Source organism: Pseudopipra pipra, chromosome 5, assembly GCF_036250125.1.
Source record: "Pseudopipra pipra isolate bDixPip1 chromosome 5, bDixPip1.hap1, whole genome shotgun sequence".
Lineage (NCBI taxonomy): Eukaryota > Metazoa > Chordata > Aves > Passeriformes > Pipridae > Pseudopipra > Pseudopipra pipra.
The window spans coordinates 73,745,621-73,766,020 of NC_087553.1; the positions used below are offsets into that span (position 1 = coordinate 73,745,621).

A 20,400-nucleotide genomic window follows, 5' to 3' on the forward strand; every position below is an offset into this window, starting at 1 on the left:
CCCGTTTGTCCTGATGAAGTTCCTCCTAAATGAGGTGATTATTGTAGCTGTCAGGAATGAAAAGGTGGGACACATTGATTTCATCCCCACTGCAATCTCCAGGTCTGTGCTGGTCCAGAGCAGTCAATAGGAATTGCCAATTAACAAAAAAAAAAAACAATATTGGCAAGTCCAGCAGTCTGAGGAAAAAAAAAAACTCCCTCCAGCCGGTGCAGAAACCTCTTGCCATTCAAATCACCGTCCTCGGGCAAAGGCATTGGCAAAGCTCACAAAAGCAGAGCAAATGAGCTTTTTTTTTGGCATATCTGAACAGCAAATTGTAGACTGGAGAGCCTGTCTGCACGAGGGGAAATGTAGCAGAGCAGCTCTACAGGAAAAAGCTGAAGTGCACACCCCATAAAAATCACTTTGGGGTAATTATCCCGCTCTGAAAACACGCTGCTTATCCAGGAATAAAGTCTCTTTTATTTCAGAATTAAAGTGCCCACGCTCTCATTCTCCTAATGATCATAGAGACAGGGGTTGATTATAATAAATAGGGGCTCTTCCACAACAGCTATTGTGGAAATACTCCCCTTGTAAATAAGCCCTGGGAATACCACGCTTCCAATTAGGTTGTGCTTCAAACACAGCTCATATGAATGGATACTCCTGACTTACCTACAGATTCCAGCAATTTCCATGCAATTAAGTCATTAATGTGCAGCTTTGGGCTGAAGAAGCACCTCCAGGAGAGCAGCCAAGAGCAGTGTCTTTGACAGGATGGAGCGAGGCTGGTTCAGAAAACACCCAGCAGCTACAAGTGATGCAAATAATGGCTGTTCCTGCCCTGGCTCAGGAATTCCTGCCTCTCCAACAACACCCCTGGGTCTTCTGTGGTGTTTTTAGCACAAGGACTTGACTGGAGAGGTGTTGTTATCCCTTATTTGCAAACAGGGAAAGCGAGGCAGCTGTTGGGAGATGGTTTGTTCGACGTCGTCCAGCGAATGTTGAAAAGCAACCTTTGGTTTTCCAACCCTGAACAGGGTGACAGAGACCTTTCCTTTTCCAAAGGTGATCCTGTGGCAAGAGAGGGAGCGTGTCCGTGGCAAAGCAAGGACCATGGGCAAGTAGATTGTTGTTCAGTGTCATGGAATCATGGAATATATCTAGCTGGAAGGGGGCACTGGGTGCTGGAGATGTGCCCAGTTCGTGAACTGACTCCCATCCACCACCTCCAGCTGTTCAAAACCCCACAATTCCAATGCCAAACTATGTCAGGTTTACTTTCAGAGCCGACCTCAAAGACCACCTGGGCTGGTTCAGCTTGAGTCCCATCGCTGGATTCCGGGTGAAAACCGAGGCTGTACCTTAAAGATATCAAGTGACACTTCAGCAACCCTTGTATTTGTGATGTATTTGATATCAGATGTGCTAGTATTTAGCATTACTGGTTCATAGAATACGTTAATCTAAGTATTTAATGCGTTTTATTAACTTTATGAACACTGAAATCCGTTGCTGTTCAGTGCAGCTCCGTGAGGGCTCTGTGAGGGCTCTGCGAGAGCACTTCGGTTAATCACACGCCAGACCAGTTTCCTGCAGCTTCTGAAGCGAGTGACGGCTATTGGGCACAGGTGTCTTTGCAGGTGTATCTTGTCTGGTGGGTAATTTTCAAACCCGATTCCAACTGACCTTTTAACCACCTGTGCAAGGGAGGAGCCGGGTCAGCGCCGCCGTCAGAACGACAACTCCCAGAAGGCCCCGCGGCGGCGCCGCGCCCCTTGATGCCCGGGCCCCGCCCTTCTCGCCTCCTATTGGTTGGCGGCCCGCCCTGCTCTGTTCTGATTGGCTACGCGTGTGTGTGCGCCGTGCCGGAGGGGGTTCAAGATGGCGGCGGGCGAGGCGGCGGGGCGGTACCGCGGCACCGTGGGCAGGAGCAAGGACCCCTCGGGGCTGCTCATCTCGGTTATCAGGTACGGGCGGCCCCGCTCCGCGCCCTCCCGGCCCCTCAGCGTGAGGCAGGGCCGGCGGCGGGCCCTGACGTGCTGGGGGAGCCCGCGCGGGCCCGGCCTGCGGAGCACTGGGTCCTTCCAGGTTCTCCTAGAGCGGTGTGGAAGCCGCGGTGCTGGAGCAAAGCGTGTCCTTATAGGTGTCTTGGTGTCTCTCCTGCCCTGCTCGACTCACCCCTCCTCTTCTCACTGCTTTCCGTTATTCTGGGGCTAGAGGGACCTGGCCAGGCTGGATCCATGGGCTGAGGACAATGGGATGAGGTTCCACAAGGCTAATGCCGGGTCCTGCCCTTGGGTCATAACAACCCCCTGCAGCTCCAGGCTGGGGGAAGAGGGGCTGGAAAGCTGGAAAAGGCCCTGGGGATGCTGGTGAGAGCGGCTGGACATGAGCCCAGGGGGGCAGGAGGTCAATGGCCCTTGGATTGTGTCGGAATAGTGTGTCCAGCAGGAGCAGGGGAGGGATTGTTCCCTGTGCTGGGACCTGGGGAGGCCCCCCTGGAATCCCGGGGGCAGTTCTGGGCCCCTGAGACAAGAGAGACATGGAGGGGCTGGAGCGTGTGCAGGGAAGGGAAGGGAGCTGGGGAGGGTCTGGAGCAGCAGGAGCAGCTGGGGGAGCTGAGGGTGCTCATCCTGGAGCAAAGGAGGCTCAGGGGGGACCTTCTGGCTCTGCAAGTCCCTGACAGGAGGAGGGAGCCAGAAAGTGTCGAGCTCTTCTCCCAGGGAACAAGGGACAGGAGGAGAGGACACTGCCTCAGGCTGTGCCAGGGGAAGGTCAGGTTGGACATCAGGAGGAATTTCTTCCTGGAAAGGGTTCCAAACATTGGCAGTGGCTGCCCAGGGAGGTTTGGAGTCTCCATCCCTGGAGGTGCCCAAGGAAGGCCTGGCCGTGGCACTCAGTGCTCTGGGCTGGGGGACAAGGTGGGCATCGGGCACAGGGTGGGATCCATGGGCTGGGAGGGCTTTTCCAGCCTCAGGGATTCTGGGATTCTCTGAACCAGGGAGAGTGCAAAGTGGTCTTTGTACTTTCAGGGTTTCACTTAAAACTACTTATTTTCCAACCTGCAACATTTCTACAACTCGAGTTCCCTGAATCCCATTCGCCGCCTTCCTAAGGGGACACGGGACAGGACAAGAGGGAACATCCTCAAGCTGTGCCAGGGGAGGGTCAGGTTGGACATCAGGAGGAATTCCTCCATGGAAAGGGTTCCAAACTTTGGCAGGGGCTGTCCAGGGAGGTTTGGAGTCCCCATCCCTGGAGGTGTCCAAGGAAGGCCTGGCTGTGGCACTCAGTGCTCTGGGCTGGGGGACAAGGTGGGCATCGGGCACAGGGTGGACTCCCTGATTCCAGGGGTCTTTTCCAACCTCAGTGATTCTGTGAATAAACCCTGCAGGCAGTACCAGTTTAATGCATGAGGATAAAGGCACTGTCCTGGTGCTGTGAAGTCCATAAGTGACCTTCACCCCCAAAACCAGCAGCGCTGAGTAAGACAGTGCTGGTTGGAAAAGCTGCAGGATCAGGAAATCCTGTGTGAGCAGAGTCCATCCTTTTTGAGGATGCACGAGTGGGAAAAGTGCTGCTGCTTCCAAGTCTGACTTGCAGGGAGTGAAAAGAAAGACCTGTGTCTGGTCATGTTTAGAGTATTGATTATTGTCTGCCCTTATTCCTGAACTCTGCTGGAGGATAGTTCTGGATAGACTTGGACCTGAATTCACTGTTTCCCCTCTGTGGCTTCTTCAGCTGCTTGTAAATCTTTTTTTTTGGTGCTCAAAAGCAGTGGGTTGGCAGTTGATTGCCCCCACTGAAGCTTTTAAATGTTCTTCCACACCCTCTCCAGTGGGTGTGGGCAGCAGGAATCACCTCAGTGGGATACTGGGAGTTGGAATGAACTTCCAGACTTTGGATCCTGCTCCAGTGTCTTGGGGAGAAACTCCAGTCTTTGAGTTACTTTGGAGAAGTTATTGTAGCAGGAGCTCTGTATCCTAGGACATGTCATGATTTAAAAATCCTCTGGGAATGATAATGTCTAGAAAATTCTGTCCTTTTTATTACTTTGAAAACTGGCCTTTAGAGTCTTGGAAAACTTAAAGGGAGATGTTGATTCTGGGAAAAAAAGCAGCTGGTTCCACAGAGGAGAAGAAAAAATGTACCTGCATTGGTTGCTCCTGTTGTAATAATCTTGGGTTTTTTAAGTTTCCTGTAATTTCCAAAATTATTTTAAGGTTCTCCTTTTGTACCTCTGTTTTAATAAATCTGAACTAATTTAATTTATAATATAAGGCTGAGCTCATGTTGCTCTGCTCTTCAAATAAGAAATCATCTTTGGCTTCCAGGCACTGATATCTTGGCTAGTTTAGGCTCAGTATTTAGAGACAACACTGAGGTTGTTGCCTTTATGAAATGAAAATTATTCACCAGAACAACCTGATAACTAAACCTCTAGAATTTACTTAGAGCTTGTTTTGGATGTAGAGGTTCTTTGCAGAGCTTGAAGTGCCATGTCGAGCTCAGACCCTGAAAACCCAATGGCAAAGGAAGAAAAAAGTGTTGTGTTAATAATAATAATAATATTGATATTTATTTGGGTTGCTCAAGTATAGAAAGAAATGGCGTGAAAAGGGATTTAAATCACTTTTTTCCCTGTGTTGGTTTTGTATCAGGTGAGGATGAACTTGCCAAGCAACAGGTGAATTATTTTGGAGCTTTGTGTGGTCATAAAATACCACTGCAAACAAATTTAACCCCGGGGGGGGGTTCAGTGGAACTTTTCTCAGCTTCAGGAAAAAATATCACAAATCTTAACACAGCAGGTTTATGGTTTGAAGCGTGGCCAAGTTTTCCTTTCTTGATAGCTTTATTTCCAAAACATTTACGTGTAATAGAATCCTCTGGCGGTCCTTGTGGTTTTCCACTTGTGTTTCCCTGTTTATTTGGACTGTTTTTTTATGTCTCCCTCGGCCTGTGAGAAAGGCCCATAAAGGGCCCAGCAGCCAAACAGCAGAACTTTGGCTGCGTTTTTCCTGCTGTAAACAAACAAATCCAGAGCAGCTTCTTCAGGAATTTTATTTTTACTCATTTACAGCAAAGTTGGTGATGGTTTTTTTTAAGAAGAAAGGTCTGCAGAATCTCTTCAGTGGTTGTCTCCAAAATGCTTTGAGGTGGGAAGCTGAAAGGCCTTTTGTAAATATGGATTATTTTATTAACAAAGGGATAATTTCTGATATTTACTCGAGCTCAGTCACGCTCTGGTGAAAGAGGCTGAATAATTTCCTTTCCCCTGATCCCAGATTTAGGGTTTCTTGTGCTTCCATCACTGGACTTCCCAGGAGAAGGCATCTCACTTCCAGGGGTGAGATCCTTGACAGAGTTTAACACCAAGCAGCTCTGGAATCCTGTAAAAAATGGGATTTTATGAGCTCTGGGGCTATGCTTTGGGAATTTTGGGTCCTCCCTGGTCTCTTTGCTGTTGCTTTTAAGCAGCTCTGAGGGCAGAAATCTGTGGGATGAAGGAAGGAAGCCCCAAGAGGAAGGAATGTCCCACTCCTGCTCCTCTTCAGTCCCTGGGGAGTGTCAGTTTTTCCTGCTGTGTCAGTGTTTGTTCCTGGGGAGTTGTTTCCTGTTGGAGGATCCACTGGAATTACTGGTGGAATTCACCTTGGCTTTTTGGTTGTGGCCAGAAATAGAGAATAAAGGGAACCTCAAGGATGGCTGAATTTGGAAGAATTAATGTTTCCTGAGTCAGCTGTCCCAGGACAGGACTGATCCATCTGGGAAAAGTCAGGGAGCACAGTTAGGAAGTGGAATTTTACCTTAACAGAGCTGCTGCTGGATCCCACTGAGTCCTTCTTTCTCCTAAAGGAGAAATATTGGATTTATTCATAACACTAAATCTGGAAGTAAAGAGTGTCCGGGAATCTTAATATTTGCAAAGTCCAGTATTAAAATTCCCTCTTTGGGAGCTTTTCCTTCTTTTCCCTGTGCCTTTTGGGAACGTGTGAGAGTATCTTCAATTTGCCCTTGTGCTGAGGAGAAATGACCCTTATTTGCTACAAGAAAACAACTCCTGGGACTGGGACTTCCAGAGTGGGATAGTGGATATGAGGGATGGGAAGTGCAGCACCTGAGCTCATTCCTCAGCACAGCCACCTCCAAAAGGTGCTGATTCCTTCTTGGATCAGAAGGATCCCTCAACTCCCTCAAATTAAATGTACTTTTTAAGGTCAAACTGTTGTCACAGGAGAGCAGCAGCTTTTGTTGTTTGAGTGTGCTGCTGATCACAGGGGCTTTGGCTGTTTCTTTGTAAAAACCAGAGGAGATAATGAAGCGAATTTGGCTCATCTGCTGCAGGACAACTTGGGGAATATTTTATTTTATCGCTGAGAGGACAAACCCCTGTTTGTATATTGATTTTTCTTAACCTTTTGTTTTGCTGGGAGCTGCTTGAGGCAGCTTTTTGTGCTCTGAAAACAAGCAACCTGGCATTTAGCAAATGCTGTTTTATTTTTTCCTTTTGAGAGAGAGAGAGAGAGAGATCTTGTCAGATTTTTTTAATTGGTGAACGTGTCTGCCTCTTATTTACTGTTGGGCGTTTTTCTTGCCAATTAAACGTTGCTGGTTTTTAAAACTGGCCTTTAATAGCTGCTTTAATTGGGGGAAAACAAACTTTAGCAGTGACTCCCTAAGACCTCAGTGAAATCTTTGTGCTGAGCTTCCACACGACAGATCTCTGCCAAAGTTGAGATTGCAGGCAAAAAACCCACATTTTATTTCTCACAAGCAAAATTTTATTTTTTTTTAATGCTTTTGGCTGTTATTTTCATTATGTGTGAACTTTGCTGAATGGATTCTAACTAATGACCTGGCATTTGGTTCTTCTCTCTGTGTCTGAAGCAATAGAGCTCCCAGGCTGTGATGGAGGGTGAGGAAGATGGATGTAGGATGGGGAGCCCGTTGCCTTCGCTGTTCCATTCAGGAAATAGCTGCTACAAGGAATAAAAACCCTGTTATTCTGATCTGTAATGGTCTCTTAAACCCACTTTTATTGCTAATGGTGTTTTGCAGCGTTGTAAAGGTAGAGAAAAGCAGTTCAGGAATTCGCCGAGAATAAATTGGACGTGGCAGAGCGTGGCTGTAAACTATAAATTTCCTTGAAATGATCTCCAGGCACTCTGTAGAAAATGTTTGCATGTTTGGCAACTGTTGGGTTGTGGTTTGATGGGTTACATTTGAAAACAGGTGAGGGAGCAGGTGGGAATACACAGCCACATCCAGAGGGACAGTGGGCCTGGGGAAAAGCTCAAGGGATTTCATTTTTCAGCTCTTAATTTAGCTTTGGACAGTGCCCTGTGCAGAGCTGGAGTTCAGCCTACCCTGAGAAAAAACTGGGAGGGAGAAGTAGTTGGTTTTGTTATTAATTGATTGCAAATTCAGTGGGTTTAACTCTTTGGAAGGTGTTGCTTTCAGCAACTCTTCATTGTGGTGCAGGATTGAAACCTTCAGTTCATGGTGATATTTCCCAAGGCTCTTGCTCATGCTGTGATACCAAGGGTGGGCAGAGTCCTAAAATGATCTTCATCCTTTAATCATCCAGGTGACAGGTCTGAGTAGCATTATCCACCTTTCCTCTTGCAGATTTGAGAATAGTGATCCTTAGGGCCACATCCCAAAGGACAAATAGGTGTGACTGGGCCTGGGGAAAAACTAAAAGAGCTGAAAAATAAACTGTCCTGTGCAGAGCTGGAGTTCAGCCTACCCTGAGAAAAAAGTGTGAGGGAGAAATAGTTGATTTTGTTATTAAATGATTGCAAATTCAGTGGGTTTAACTCTTTGGAAGGTGTTGCTTTCAGCAACTCTTCATTGTGGTGCAGGATTGAAACCTTCAGTTCATGGTGATATTTGCCAAGGCTCTTGCTCATTCCTGCTGTGATGCCAAGGGTGGGCTGATGGTGCTCAGGGTCCTAAAATACTCTTCATCCTTTAATCATCCAGGTGACAGGTCTGAGTAGCATTGTCCACCTTTACTCTTGCAGATTTTCAAATAGTGATCCTTAGGGCCACATCCCAAAGGACAAATAGGTGTGACTGGGCCTGGGGAAAAGCTCAAGGGACTTCATTTTTCAGCTCTTAATTTAGCTTTGGACAGTGCCCTGTGCAGAGCTGGAGCTCAGCCTACTCTGAGAAAAAACTGTGAGGCTGAAATAGTTGGTTTTGTTACCAAATAATTGCAAATTCAGTGGTTTTAGTGTTCCCACCTGGTGTGATACCAAGGGTGGGCTGATGGTGCAGGGTCCTAAAATACTCTTCATCCTTTAATCATCCAGGTGACACATCTGAGTAGCATTGTCCATCTTTACTCTTGCAGATTTGAAAATACTGATCCTCAGGGCTTGGATTTTTCCCTGGGAATGTGGTGCTTCACATAATAGTTGCTTTAATTTTTGGATCTATAGTTAATGCCAAAAGAAGGTCGAGTTGGTCCCTTTGGTTTCCTGGGTCTGTCTGCTCCCTGCATCCCTTTCCCAAGGTGTCCTTAGGATTTTGCCTGTGTGGGATTGTTTTTCCCTCTTAACATTGGAGTGTTTATCTCAGCAATCACCTGATCACTGACTGCCCTTGCATTATTTGTTTTGGTGTGAGGAAATTTGAATTAAAGGTTGGTTAATTCAGCAGAACCAAGAATTCCCAGCTGGTGTTTATTTGGCTGGCTGGAGGCTGCTCAGCCTTCTCATCCTGCAGAATATCCTGAATCCACCTGCAAGTCCTCCATGATGAAAAAAGCTCATCCTGTGCTGTTGGAAGTGCTCAAACCAACTGTGCAAAGGGCATGAAAGATTCATGGAGTGTAAGCAGAGGAGGAAAATGTTTTCAAATGCTCTGTTTGCTCTGTGTTTAACAGGATCATGCAGAGACTCGGGGCTGCTGTTTCTCACAGTGAGGGAGGGAGTTATTTCTTTGCACAAGGGAGATGGAGTTGGTGGCTGGAGGCTGAGTACCCTGTGTTCCCCTTGGTGAGGATGGAGCATTTCACTTGGTTTTTTTTTTTAAGGAGAAGAACCTCTACAATCCTATAATAAATTCACATTTCCCATTCCACTTGCCTTGCATGGTGTCCTTTTTGACCACCTGCTTTCCATGTTGTCTCCACGAAGGGATAGTTTGTCTCCTGACCATTTTATTTCCTCAAATCCACAGGAACAATCTGAAAATAATCACCAAACATTCAATGTGCTGCCACAGGAGTTAAATTGTTAAATACCTTTTGGAGTTTAATTTATTTTTTTTTTCCTTCTGTCTCGCTTTGTTTCATGAGGACCCAACTTTTACAGTAGTTTTGATGAGTCTCTGGAGACATTTCAAAATGTGCATTATCAGATTCTCCACTTTGAGGTTAAATAGTGCTGGAAGCTGTAGATCACCCCATTTGGGACTTGTCTTTCAGACAACAGTTTTTTCAATTATAAAATTCAAATCAGTCCATTTAGTTTAATGAACCTCTGGAAAATTTGTAGAGCAGTGGAGACAGAGGGCTTGAAGTAGAGTTCTTCTTGTCCCAGGGAGCTTCACAGAACATTTTCATTGTGCTCTGTTGAAAATGGAGCTGCTTTTCAGGTCTCATGGGGTTGGAACAGCAGCTGGGAGGAGGAATATTGGCTGAACTGCTCCAGACTCAGGACTTTGATGATCTTTGTGGGTCCCTTCCAACTCAGGATATTCTGTGATTCTAGATAGGAGATGTTTTGTTTTTTTTTTTTTCACCCATAAAATTAAGGCTTAAGGGAGAAAACCCCAACCAACCAAACCTTGAATTTCAGAAAGGATCAGATTTTTGTTTCCTCACTGTTGCATTTTATTCTGATTAACTCAGAGCCTTAAATATTAGCAAGATGCCTCCAGTAAATGTTTTCAAAATGCATGTTTGATCTTAGGTGTTGCAAGGCTTAGTCCTTGAAATTATCAGTGTGGGATGTTCTGGTCCCCTCTACAGCTTTTTTTTGGGGGAAAAATAGTAACAAATGAGTCCTACATTGCATTTGCCACACATTATTTCTTGCAGAGCACTTAAATGCATCTTCCCACTTGTGGGAAGTCAACACTTGATCCTCCCAACAACTTGCACTTCAAAACTCTCCCACTGCAGCAATTCCTGGGATGATTTGCACCTCAGCAGTGTGTGAGGAGCTCTGTGTTTACAGCAGCTTCTGCTGGGCAGGGAGATGTGGCCAGATGCTCCCTCACCTCCTTTTTGTTCCCTTTCCCTCCATCCTCACCTTTATTCACCTGTTGTTCCCTGTCCCACGGGTGCTCTCAGGGGACACCTCGGGGTGTCAGAGCACCAGCAACCTTCTAAATGATCCCCAAGGCTCAAACCAACAGCAAATATTCTAATTGCTGCGTGGCCACAGCCCTCAGCAAGAGCAGGAACTGGATTCTAATGGGTTTCTTTTTGCTCTGCTCTTTTTTTTCCCTCCCCTTTCAATATGAAATCTCCGTGGCACGTTGCAGTTGTTTCCTGCAGAGAGGGGACTCGGCTTTCCAGACGTCCACAGTGCTCTGCTGAAATGATTACTTGTTGCTTCTAGCAACTGCTTTCTCTGTTTAACTTCACAAGTCCTTTGTTGGTCAAAAATTGTCAAAAAGCCACGTTTGTTTGTTTTTTATCCTGTACCTCGTATTCTGGTTTGTGTTTTAGCTCCTCGGCAGGGTGTAAAATGGAAAATAACTCAAGTGAAAAAAAAACACCAAATCAACTCTTAATTTTCTTTTCTGAAGGGTAATTTTGATAAGCTTAATGCTGTACTGGTAATTTTATTATGATATGAGTCCCTCTGTGCTGGGTACTGGGGAGGCCCCCCTGGAATGCTGGGGGCAGTTCTGGGCCCCTCAGACAGGAGGGACATGGAGGGGCTGGAGCGTGTGCAGGGAAGGGAAGGGAGCTGGGAAGGGTCTGGAGAATTCCTGAGGGAGCTGAGGGGGCTCAGCCTGGAGAAAAGAGGGATCAGAGGGGACCTTCTGGCTCTGCAAGTCCCTGACAGGAGGGGGGAGCTGGGGGGGGTTGGGATCTGCTCCCAGGGAACCAGGGCCAGGAGGAGAGGGAACGGCCTCAGGCTGTGCCAGGGGAGGGTCAGGTTGGATATTAAGGAAAATTCCTTCCTGGAAAGGGCTGTCCAGCCCTGGCACAGCTGCCCAGGGCAGGGGTGGAGTCTCCATCCCTGGAAGTGTTCAAAAAACGAGTAGATGTGGCACTTGAGGACGTGGTTAATGGTGAACACGGTGCTGGTACTGGGTTGATGTTTGGACTTGATCATAAAGGCCTTTCCCACCCTTAACAACTCTCTGATTCCATGAATAAAAATACATTAATTCATACAGATAACCCAATATATTTTTCCCAATACTGCCAAAGAGCAGCATCTCTTTTTTCTTTCCTTCTTTTTTTCCCCCCTGTTGTTTCCAAACACTGAATACCCTGGGAAACAAAAAAACCGGTCGGAGAAAAAAGCCAGGGGGGTGTGTCGGGCTCTGCTCCAGGGAACAAGGGCCAGGAGGAGAGGGAACAGCCTCAAGTTGCACCAGAGAAGTTTTAAACTGAACATCAGAGAAAATTCCTTCTTGCAAAGGGCTGTCCAGCCCTGGCACAGGGTGGAGTCCCCATCAGTGGAGGGATTTCAAATCCCTGTGGATGTGGCACTTGGGGACATGGGGCAGTGGTGGCCTTGGCACTGTTGGACTTGAGGATCTTCTGGGTCTTTTCCAACCTAAATGGTTGTGTGATAAGTTGTGAGACATATTCAGGAGAACTTCTCTAATATTCCTGTGCAGTGCCCACCCAGCACTTGGCACCTGCAGGTTTCCAAGGTGAACAAAAAGAATTATCCCTTAATTGTCACCCAAACAGTAAAACATTGAAAACCTCACCCAATTTCTTCAGAAGAGATCATCGTGTATCCCTTAAACTTTGGATTTTGCTCATTGTGCTTCTGTTGAACAGATTTCTGGTGTTTTTGCTGAAGGAACAAGTCCCTAAATTGGCCACTCACCCAAAGTAGCCTCAGCTTTCAGCACTTGATACCAGAAACTGTTTGTTTGTACCTTCCAAAGGGTTTTAAAGTGAGGAACTGGGAGCCTTCCCGAGGGGTGTGATGGTGCAGAGCAGGAGGAACAGGTGGTAGGAAGTTTTCTGTGGATTGCTGTTAAATTTGGAGCTTTGATTTCCCTCAGGGATTCAGTTCAGTTCCTCTTGACTGAAATGTTCATTTTCCTGATCAGATGAGAAATATTTCAATTTGATCAGCGTGCCTGGTTTGTTTTTTTTGGTGGTGTTTCCCACTGTCTTTAATGAGTATTTTCATCTGACTGAAGGCAATTGAATTGCACACTTAAAGAAACCTGATCCAGAAATAAAGGAGGACTATTCCCAGATTTCCAAGCTGCACCTGTGCATCATGTAATACTCTGTTTCTGCCTTTAACCATAAATATTTAGATGTGTCTGGTCTGATGTTGGGGAGCAGAAGAAAAGAGGCTCTTAGGGAGACACCCAGAAGCAGCAGGGACTTCAACACACCTTTCCTGTGAGGATTATCTGCTGCAAACTTAACATTAATTCTCTTAAACCTGTATTTGCATTTTGCACACAGTATCTGTTCAATAAAAAAGAAGAAAAAAAAAAAACCCCACAGGAGCATAATGCCCACATACTGTTACTGCAACGTTCTTCCTGGGAAACAAATTTTCTAGTCTGAGAAATGGATAATTAAGGCTCCCTTTGCCAGGCAGAGCTTAGCAGTAATCACACTTAGCAGGGCTGGCCTAAGGGCAGGTAGAATAGGCAGGCAGTTATCCACCCAGCCTGGCTGGAGGCATCACAGAAAGCAAATTTACAGAAATGAAACATTTATTATTCATTAATGTTAACAGTTTTCCTCTTAGAATTGACACTTAATCTAATTTCCTTGGCATTTTAGGCAGGCTGGGAAAAGAAATTACTCCTCTGCCCTGGGAAGCAGGGGAAAGGCCTTGATAATACAAACTTTGTGGGGAAATGTGAGGCTCCTCAGTGTAAACACGAGTTCAGGGGGAATCTCAGGTGTGATTCCTGCTGGAGGTGTGATTTTGAGGTCGATAATACTAAAGGTGGTCGTTGAGTTCCTTTTGCTGGAAAAACTGGGGGTGAGGGGGCAGCAAAATGCAGGATTTGATGAGGGGAAAAAACCCTCTAAGTGAAGGAAGTGAAGGGATGGGATGAAGCAGGAGGGGGGGGAAGTGCACCCCGAATTCAGGCTCAGAAAACTGAGCTTGGGTGTGCTGGGAGGGGATCCAGCACATTCCAAAACTAAAGGACTGTGGGCAGGTGGAGCTTGGAAATTCATGCATTTGTTTGCCTGTGTTTGTTACTGGGCATGGTAGAATAAAAGAGAGGGGAAAACAGGACAAGGGGGTAAATTTAGCTTAGGTGTTGGGAAGGAATTCCTGGATAATATGAGGATGGAGAGGCCCTGGAATGGATTTCCCAGAGAAGCTGTGGCTGCCCCTGGATCCCTGGAAGTGTCCAAGGCCAGGTTGGAGCAACCTGGGCTAGTGGAAGGTGTCTCTGCCCATGGCAGGGGGTGGGAACTAAATGATCTTTAAGGTCCCAACCCAAACCATTCCATGAAAATAGAGTTGCTTCCCCAGTGCTTCCCACTGAGGTCCATTAATAGGATGACTTCTGCTAAAATTTCCCTGTCAAACAGGAAAATATATTTGAAAAGGAGACCCATTCGTGCATCCCTTTGAGAGAAAGATGAGCAGGTTCCTTTAGGAACTCAGATATTTCCATATTTGCTTTTTAAGTCTCTGTACATGAACAAAATAATCCCCTTTTGGGGTTCAGCAGCAGGTTCAGGACTTGCCAATCTGAGCTCTTTGGGGCTGCCTGGAGAGCATGAAATGATGTCTCTTGCTGGCTTTGCAAAGGCTTTTCCTCCTGAGGGTCACAAAATGCCCCAGAAAAGGCATTTCTTGATATAACTACAAGGGCAGTTACTCATTTTTATGCCCAGTTTATTGGTGTGGGCACTGAGCAAAGCCTGTGGTGCACTTGGTTGGCATCAAAGCTCATTTTGTTGGTGAGGAGAAGCTCTGCTCATTTATTAGATGTGAGTGTTACACAGAATAAAGGTTTCTCTATATGTGCTATGTGTTCTGTGGGGCTGGGATCAATGATTTTAAATCCTGTTTTGGGGCAGGAGTGCATTTGAAGCTCGAAAATAGAATTTTAAGAAGGGAGGTGAGTTTGGCAGCTGATCATCTCTGTGTAACAGCATTTCTGGGCTCCTGTAGTTCTGTTGTGCCACATGATGAGTTGGACAATGGTGTTTGTTTTCTTCTGCTGTTGAATAGCTTAGTAAACATCCCCTTCTTTGAGCTCACAACAATAAAAGAAATTTATTAGCCTGTCAGGGAATTACAGCTTCTTTTGGGTCCTGATTTTTTTCCCCATGAGTTCACTTTTTCTCCCTTTCTTCCCCAAATTAATGCATCAAACTGGAGCAGTGAATTCACAGGGGAGGTGAGTTTGGCTGGCAGTTCTTCAGCCTGGGCAACCTGCAGGACTTGGGTAGGTCTATGGAACACATGGATTTGTCAAGCCACAAATAAATAACAGATACTGTAGAGTGACAAGAGCCTGTAGAGTAGTGCAGGGACTCTGCTGGTGTTGGTTGTTGCTGGGACCAGATGAATTATGTTGGTTCATGGAGAAAAATTGATTTTTAGCCCTCCTTGATGTGTTGTATTTTTGAAGCTCTGTGTGCATTTCTGTGGGGAAGGGTAGCTCCAGTCTGGAGCATTTTATACATTGTGAAAATGAGATGTTGTGGGAGGTGTGGGATCACAGAAAGGTTTGGCTTGGAAAGGACAGGAAAGATCATCTTGTTCCACCCCCTGCCCTGGGCAGGGACACCTTCCACTATCCCACGTTGCTCCAGCCTGGCCTTGGACACTCCCAGGGGTCCAGGGGCAGCCACAGCTTCTCTGGGAAATCCATCCCAGCCCCTCCCCACCCTCCCAACCAGGAATTCCTTCCCAATATCCCATCTATCCCTGCCCTCTGGCATTAGGAAGCCATTCCCTGTATCCTGTCCCTCTCTTCCTTGTCCCAAATCCCTCTCCAGCTCTCCTGGAGCCCCTTTAGGCCCTGCAAGGGGCTCTCAGCTCTCCCTGGAGCCTTCTCTTCTCCAGGTGAACATTCCCAGCTCTCCCAGCCTGGCTCTTCCCTAAGGAGTGAATCCTTTTTACCTTCTCACAGCTCCAGCCTGTTCAGCTGCTTTAAGGCAACAGGTGAGAATAAATCCAAACTTCCTTTTGGGTCCTGGTTGTGCCAGTTTGTTCCTTCACCTGTGGTGCTGAGGCAGGAAAACTCTTTGGGAGCTTGGAGTTGGTTCAGTTTTCTAGGAAGGTGCTGCCTCTGCAGAGGTGGCAGGTCTGTTTGATCCATGTGGATACATTTTCCTGTGTATTTACCCTGGGAAATGAGCTATTCCTGTCTTTGTGAACTGTTGTAGGAAGCAGTTTAAGGCTTTAGGTGTTTGCATAATGTTTCCAGGACTCCTGGAAAAGTCTTTCCACCTGCTCCCTCTGCTCCTCGAGCTGGCTGCTGGAAATGGGAGATGAAAAATGCTTGTGCTCTCCAGATCAAATTCCACTAAAATGAATAGTCCCCAAAGGACTCTTTTTTATTAATCTAATTCCAGTGTAAATTCACTGACCTGGGGGAAATAACGAGGTTCATTTGTTTTCCTGTGTGGGACGAGCTGCACATCCCGTGATAAAAACACTGCAGGATTGTGTCTGATTGTCTCCTCTGTCCTGCCCTTCCATCTGTGGAAGTGACTCCAGTGATTTGAGCACTTTGCATTTGTGTAATCTGTATTTTTTTAACTGTGCAAAATCAGAAGTCAATGAGTTTTGGCTCAGTGAGTTCCTGCAGCATCAAAACGTCTCGGAGCAGCCGGTCGGAATTATTCTAATCCTGTTGAGCTCTTGCTAATGAGACAAGGCATCTGCAGCCATCCAGCTGCCAGCTCCAAATTCCAGGTATCTGACAGGGGAGGAGGATTCTCATTTGGAGAAAAGAAAAAAAAAAAAGGTAATGAAAAAGAAAACAAGAAGTGAAATGCTTGGGAATCCCTCCTGGAAATCAGAGTTCCCGACCTGCCTGGAAACTGCTTTTCCTCCTGAGCTTTTTTTTTAGGGAGTTCTAAAAAGCTCTGATCTCTGTTTATCACAACCTGTAATTCCCCCCTTCAAAGTTCTTTCTGCAAAGTTCCCTTCCCAAACAGAATTTGGATCCTCTCTGTTTGGCAAACAGCGTGTTGACTTTTCCTCTTCCTCGCTCCCCATTTTAATGGGACTAAAACAAGCAGAGATGCCCTTGGCTTCCTTTTCTGCAGTGTTGGCAGGAACGTGGATAATCTCAGGAATATTAAGTATTCCTTGCTTTGCCCTTTTTTTTTTTATTTCAACAGAGCAAGAAAAAGAAATGACTCCTGTACCACAGGGCTTGGGGAGGAAATTCAGTGTACGAGGTTGCAGATTCCAAGGGATTAATCCAGACTCCCAAATCCTAAAACCGAAACCTTGTTGCTGAAACTTGCTGTTTTTTCAGTAAAATAAAAGAAAAAAAACACAGTCTTTGATGCTTTTCTCCTTTTAGGTCTTGGGTTTTGATTTCAACTTTTCCATAAGGAAGTAATCTGCAGGTATTTAAGGAAAACTCCTGTGGGTGGGAGGAGGAAAAGAACCGTATTAGGATTAAATTGTTGTTGTGTAAAATTATTTGTCCTTCTTGGTGTAGGAATTGATTCCTTCAGTGTTTTAAACCACAACAGACCGAAGGACTGTAAATAAGAGGAAGTTTTCTGGTCAAAATACAAATATTGTGTTTTTAGTGCTGATTGTTTGCACAATATTTTCCCCAAACAGGTAATTAAAGCGAGCGAGACATTCCCAATGCAGGTGTTTATTCTGGGAACATTTCCCAGCTGGTGCTTCTGACTGAGCCAGCTGGAAATCTTGGAATGTGGTGGTTGACTGAGCCTGAAACTTCCAGTGAGTTCCAGTGTTGCAGGTTGGGGTCACGGGCTGGAAAAGCTTGGAGGGGGTGTGTTAATGCTCTCCTGGGGGAGGGTGTCCCTGCAGTGCACAGAGCAGTGTTTTGGGGAAGTTTGACTCTTCCCTTTACTCATTCCTACTGCCTGGCAGCACCTGGAACTCTGGATCGTGGTTGTCTTGTCTTCTGGGTGCCAAAATATCCTGGAGAAGTGAAGGGAAAATCCCATGTTGGTGTGCACATGTACAGGAGTCGGGTGCCATCACCTCCAGAACATTCCTCAGCCCCAGTACTGGAATATTCCCGAGGATGAGACCAGAGAAATGCTCTATCCAGCAGATCAGTGGTTCCTCCAGCCTGGGAGTTTGTCTCCTACAAAATCTAGGAGAGGGGTTCCAGGCCTGGTGTCCAGTGCCTCTGTATTTCCCAGGTGCCTGCAGTGGTTGAGTTTGGGATGTCAGAGGATACATCCCAGCCCTGTTCCCTGGGAATACCTTAAATTCCTTTTCCTGAACCTGCTGATGGTGTTGAGCCTCAAATCCTGCAGCCCAGCCCAGGAGTTCACTCCCTCAGGTGTCAACACCTCCTCCTTTTCTGAGCCCATCCTTTGGCTTCAGCAGGTGCCCCTTGCTCCAGCAGAGCACGATTTTGGGGAAAAACTACTTTACTTTTAAATTATTCATCTGTTTTTTTCACCCCTGCAGCCCTGTTGTGTCTCCTTTCAGAGAGTCTTGGTGTTCAAATACCTGAGGGAGCAGCTGCTTCATCCCCTCTCTTGGTTTAGTTGCCCTTTCAAGGATGAGAGAAGACAGCCCAGAGCTGGGCATTGCCATGATATCATTCCAGCAGGAATTAGCCTGTGGGATCTCCAAGGATTTCTGATTTCCAGCTGCACTGGCTTTGTCCTTCTGCCCTGGGTGGTGGTTTCAAAGCTGCAGGGCCTGTTGTGAACCCCCCTCTCTGTCTCTCATTTCAGAAACAGCTCTGCTTCCCTGGGCAAATGTCAAGTTTTAAAACATTAAAAAACATTTTTAAAACAAGTTTTAAAAATATATTTTTTTAGCAAAATATATTTTTTCCTACAGAGGGCAAGTAAAATACAAATACAAGGACAAACCCAGCTGGGCAACACAGTAGGAATCTGCTTCAAATTGTTGGGAAGCCAGAGTTGGGTGGGAATTTGCTGGAACATGGGAAAAAAGGCTCGTGGCATCCTCTGTAACAAATCCCTGACACTGCAGAGGATTCTTTGGCAAATCAAGCCTTTTTTAAACTGAATTTCGTTTGATTAAAAGTAAAAACTTTTCTAGTCTGTGATAGGGACCAGTTGGGTTGTGTGTAGCAATCCAGGATTCTCCTGGAATCCATCCTGAGGGTGGATTTCTTTGAAAGTTGTGATTGCTGCATGATGCTCAAGCATATGGTTCAGAACAGTTTGCAGGCAGTGATTTTATTATTTTTTTTTTTAATGGCTTTACTGTTGCTGATTTTCTCCTCATAGCTCCTTTATGATGATAAATTCTTTATTCAGAAATTGTCAGGAGAGCTCCAAATCCTCCCCTGCTGGTCCTTAAGGTCGTGACATACCAGTGTTTAGGTTATAACCTCTATAACTGATCCCAAATGAGTTTTCCTCATGAATTAGAGAGTTTTCAGTGTCTGTATTTGCTGATTTAAAGCAGAAACCCGTGTGGACCGTGGATCCCCTTCCAAGGATAAAGAGGAAAATTCAGGATCTGTTTTTTTTTCCACAAGCCATCTTTGAGTGCTGCAGATGAAGATGTTTCTCCTGGGGCTTTCTGGTTGTGCCATGGGGACGTTCCAGGTTGTGGCCTCCTGGATCTGGGGGTGGGATTGGTCTCGAGGAGGGTGTGGGGTGAAGAGAGAGAGGGGAAGAAGAGAAGATTGCATTGATTCCTGAGTAGAAATTTGGGGTGACATCAAGAAGACTTAAAAGGGCAGTTTTGCCAAGTTTTCGGCAGTTTTGTTGGAATCTCAAACTCCACTGATTGAAGCAAGAAATCAAATTAAAAAATCTGCTAAGATAATGTTACTCAGAGGTTAAAATCAATGAGGGGGGGGAAATAAGGGCCCATCACACCTTCCACTAGCCCAGGTTGCTCCAAGCCCTGTCCAACCTGGCCTTGGACACTTCCAGGGGTCCAGGGGCAACCACAACTTCTCTGGGAATTCCATCCAACACTCCAACTAAACTCTGAGGCCAAAGTTAGAATTTCTTCCCTCTAACTCATTTATAAATAATAGATCAGGAGATATTTCACTTGTTGCCCTGTTGCCTGTATTAATGACTCTGTGGCAATATGATAACTAATAGACAGCTTTCCCTTTTCATAAATCCAGGAGCAGCGAAAAAAGCTCTGAGGAATCTGAAAACTGGCAGAGTAATAAACCACAATATTTATGTGTTTTATTTTCTTGCAGTACTTTGGTCTCTCCTGACCCCCAGGCGGGCACATTTACCAGAATAAACACCACTAAACTTCATTACAAATAATGTAGCCTAAAACTTAGTTTACTAGTGCTTTTTTACCAGTTTTCTATAATTTTTTTTTTTTGTTCAGAATTTCAACAGACAGGGAGTTTAATGAAGAGAAGGGTTTCTCTATTTGTGAACTGGATTGAAAAAGAGATGTACCATCCCAAAAGAACTGGTCAAAGCCATCCAGAAGCCTTGAAATGAAAGAAAAATTGCCTGAAATGAAAGTAAAATTTCAGTATAGAAAGGTAGAGAGCAGTTCCTTTAATTAAGGCCTTAAGATGTGTGAAATACACTCTGAATTGGGTGAGTGGTCTTACAAGACCTTTCCTTCCTCCAAACTTTGTCTTCCTCATGATGTTCTGTCCTGCTTGGAACTATTTCAAGGATTTGGGGCCTTCTGAATAGTTTTGATTAAAGTTACATCAAACAATGTGCTGGTTATATCTTGGTTTTGGATGCTCTCTCCAGACTAAATGTTCTTTAGCTTGTTAAAAGTCTCCATCTATTGAAATCCTTGATGAGGAACATTAAACAATACTTCTGGAATTTAGTACAAGAGGGATTTTGCTGAGAGTTCTATCCTAAAAATCTATAGTATATAGATTCTAGAGCATCAGTTGCAGAGGGTGTAACAGTGTGTCAAAGGAGATGAGGAGAAAGAGAAGATGAAGGGAGTGGTCTTGGAGACCTCCAGCTCAAACGTGGGAGGTGTGTCAGGGGTATGGGAGGGATGGTTTGGGGAGTGGTGCTGCATCCAGCTGGGATCCAGTCCCCAGTGGTGTCCCCAGGGATCAGTGCTGGGCCCAGTCCTGTTTAATGTC

The 20,400-nt window shown here is 45.7% G+C and overlaps 1 protein-coding gene and 1 long non-coding RNA gene across 4 annotated transcripts in view; one reads left to right on the top strand and one right to left on the bottom strand.

Moving 5' to 3' along the window:
• Nucleotides 1-1,861, bottom strand: part of LOC135415074 (uncharacterized) — a 43,273-nt gene extending 41,412 nt beyond the window's left edge. The window contains exon 1 of the long non-coding RNA XR_010430963.1: nucleotides 661-1,861. This is a non-coding gene — a long non-coding RNA (uncharacterized LOC135415074). The remainder of the gene's footprint in view (nucleotides 1-660) is intronic.
• The window catches only part of EXOC4 (exocyst complex component 4), a 304,134-nt gene continuing 285,557 nt past the window's right edge, over nucleotides 1,824-20,400 (top strand). For all 3 annotated transcript variants that reach the window (XM_064656590.1, XM_064656591.1, XM_064656592.1), the window contains exon 1: nucleotides 1,824-1,955. In XM_064656590.1, coding sequence (XP_064512660.1) covers nucleotides 1,870-1,955 — 86 coding nt within the window. In that variant the 5' untranslated portion in view covers nucleotides 1,824-1,869. The remainder of the gene's footprint in view (nucleotides 1,956-20,400) is intronic.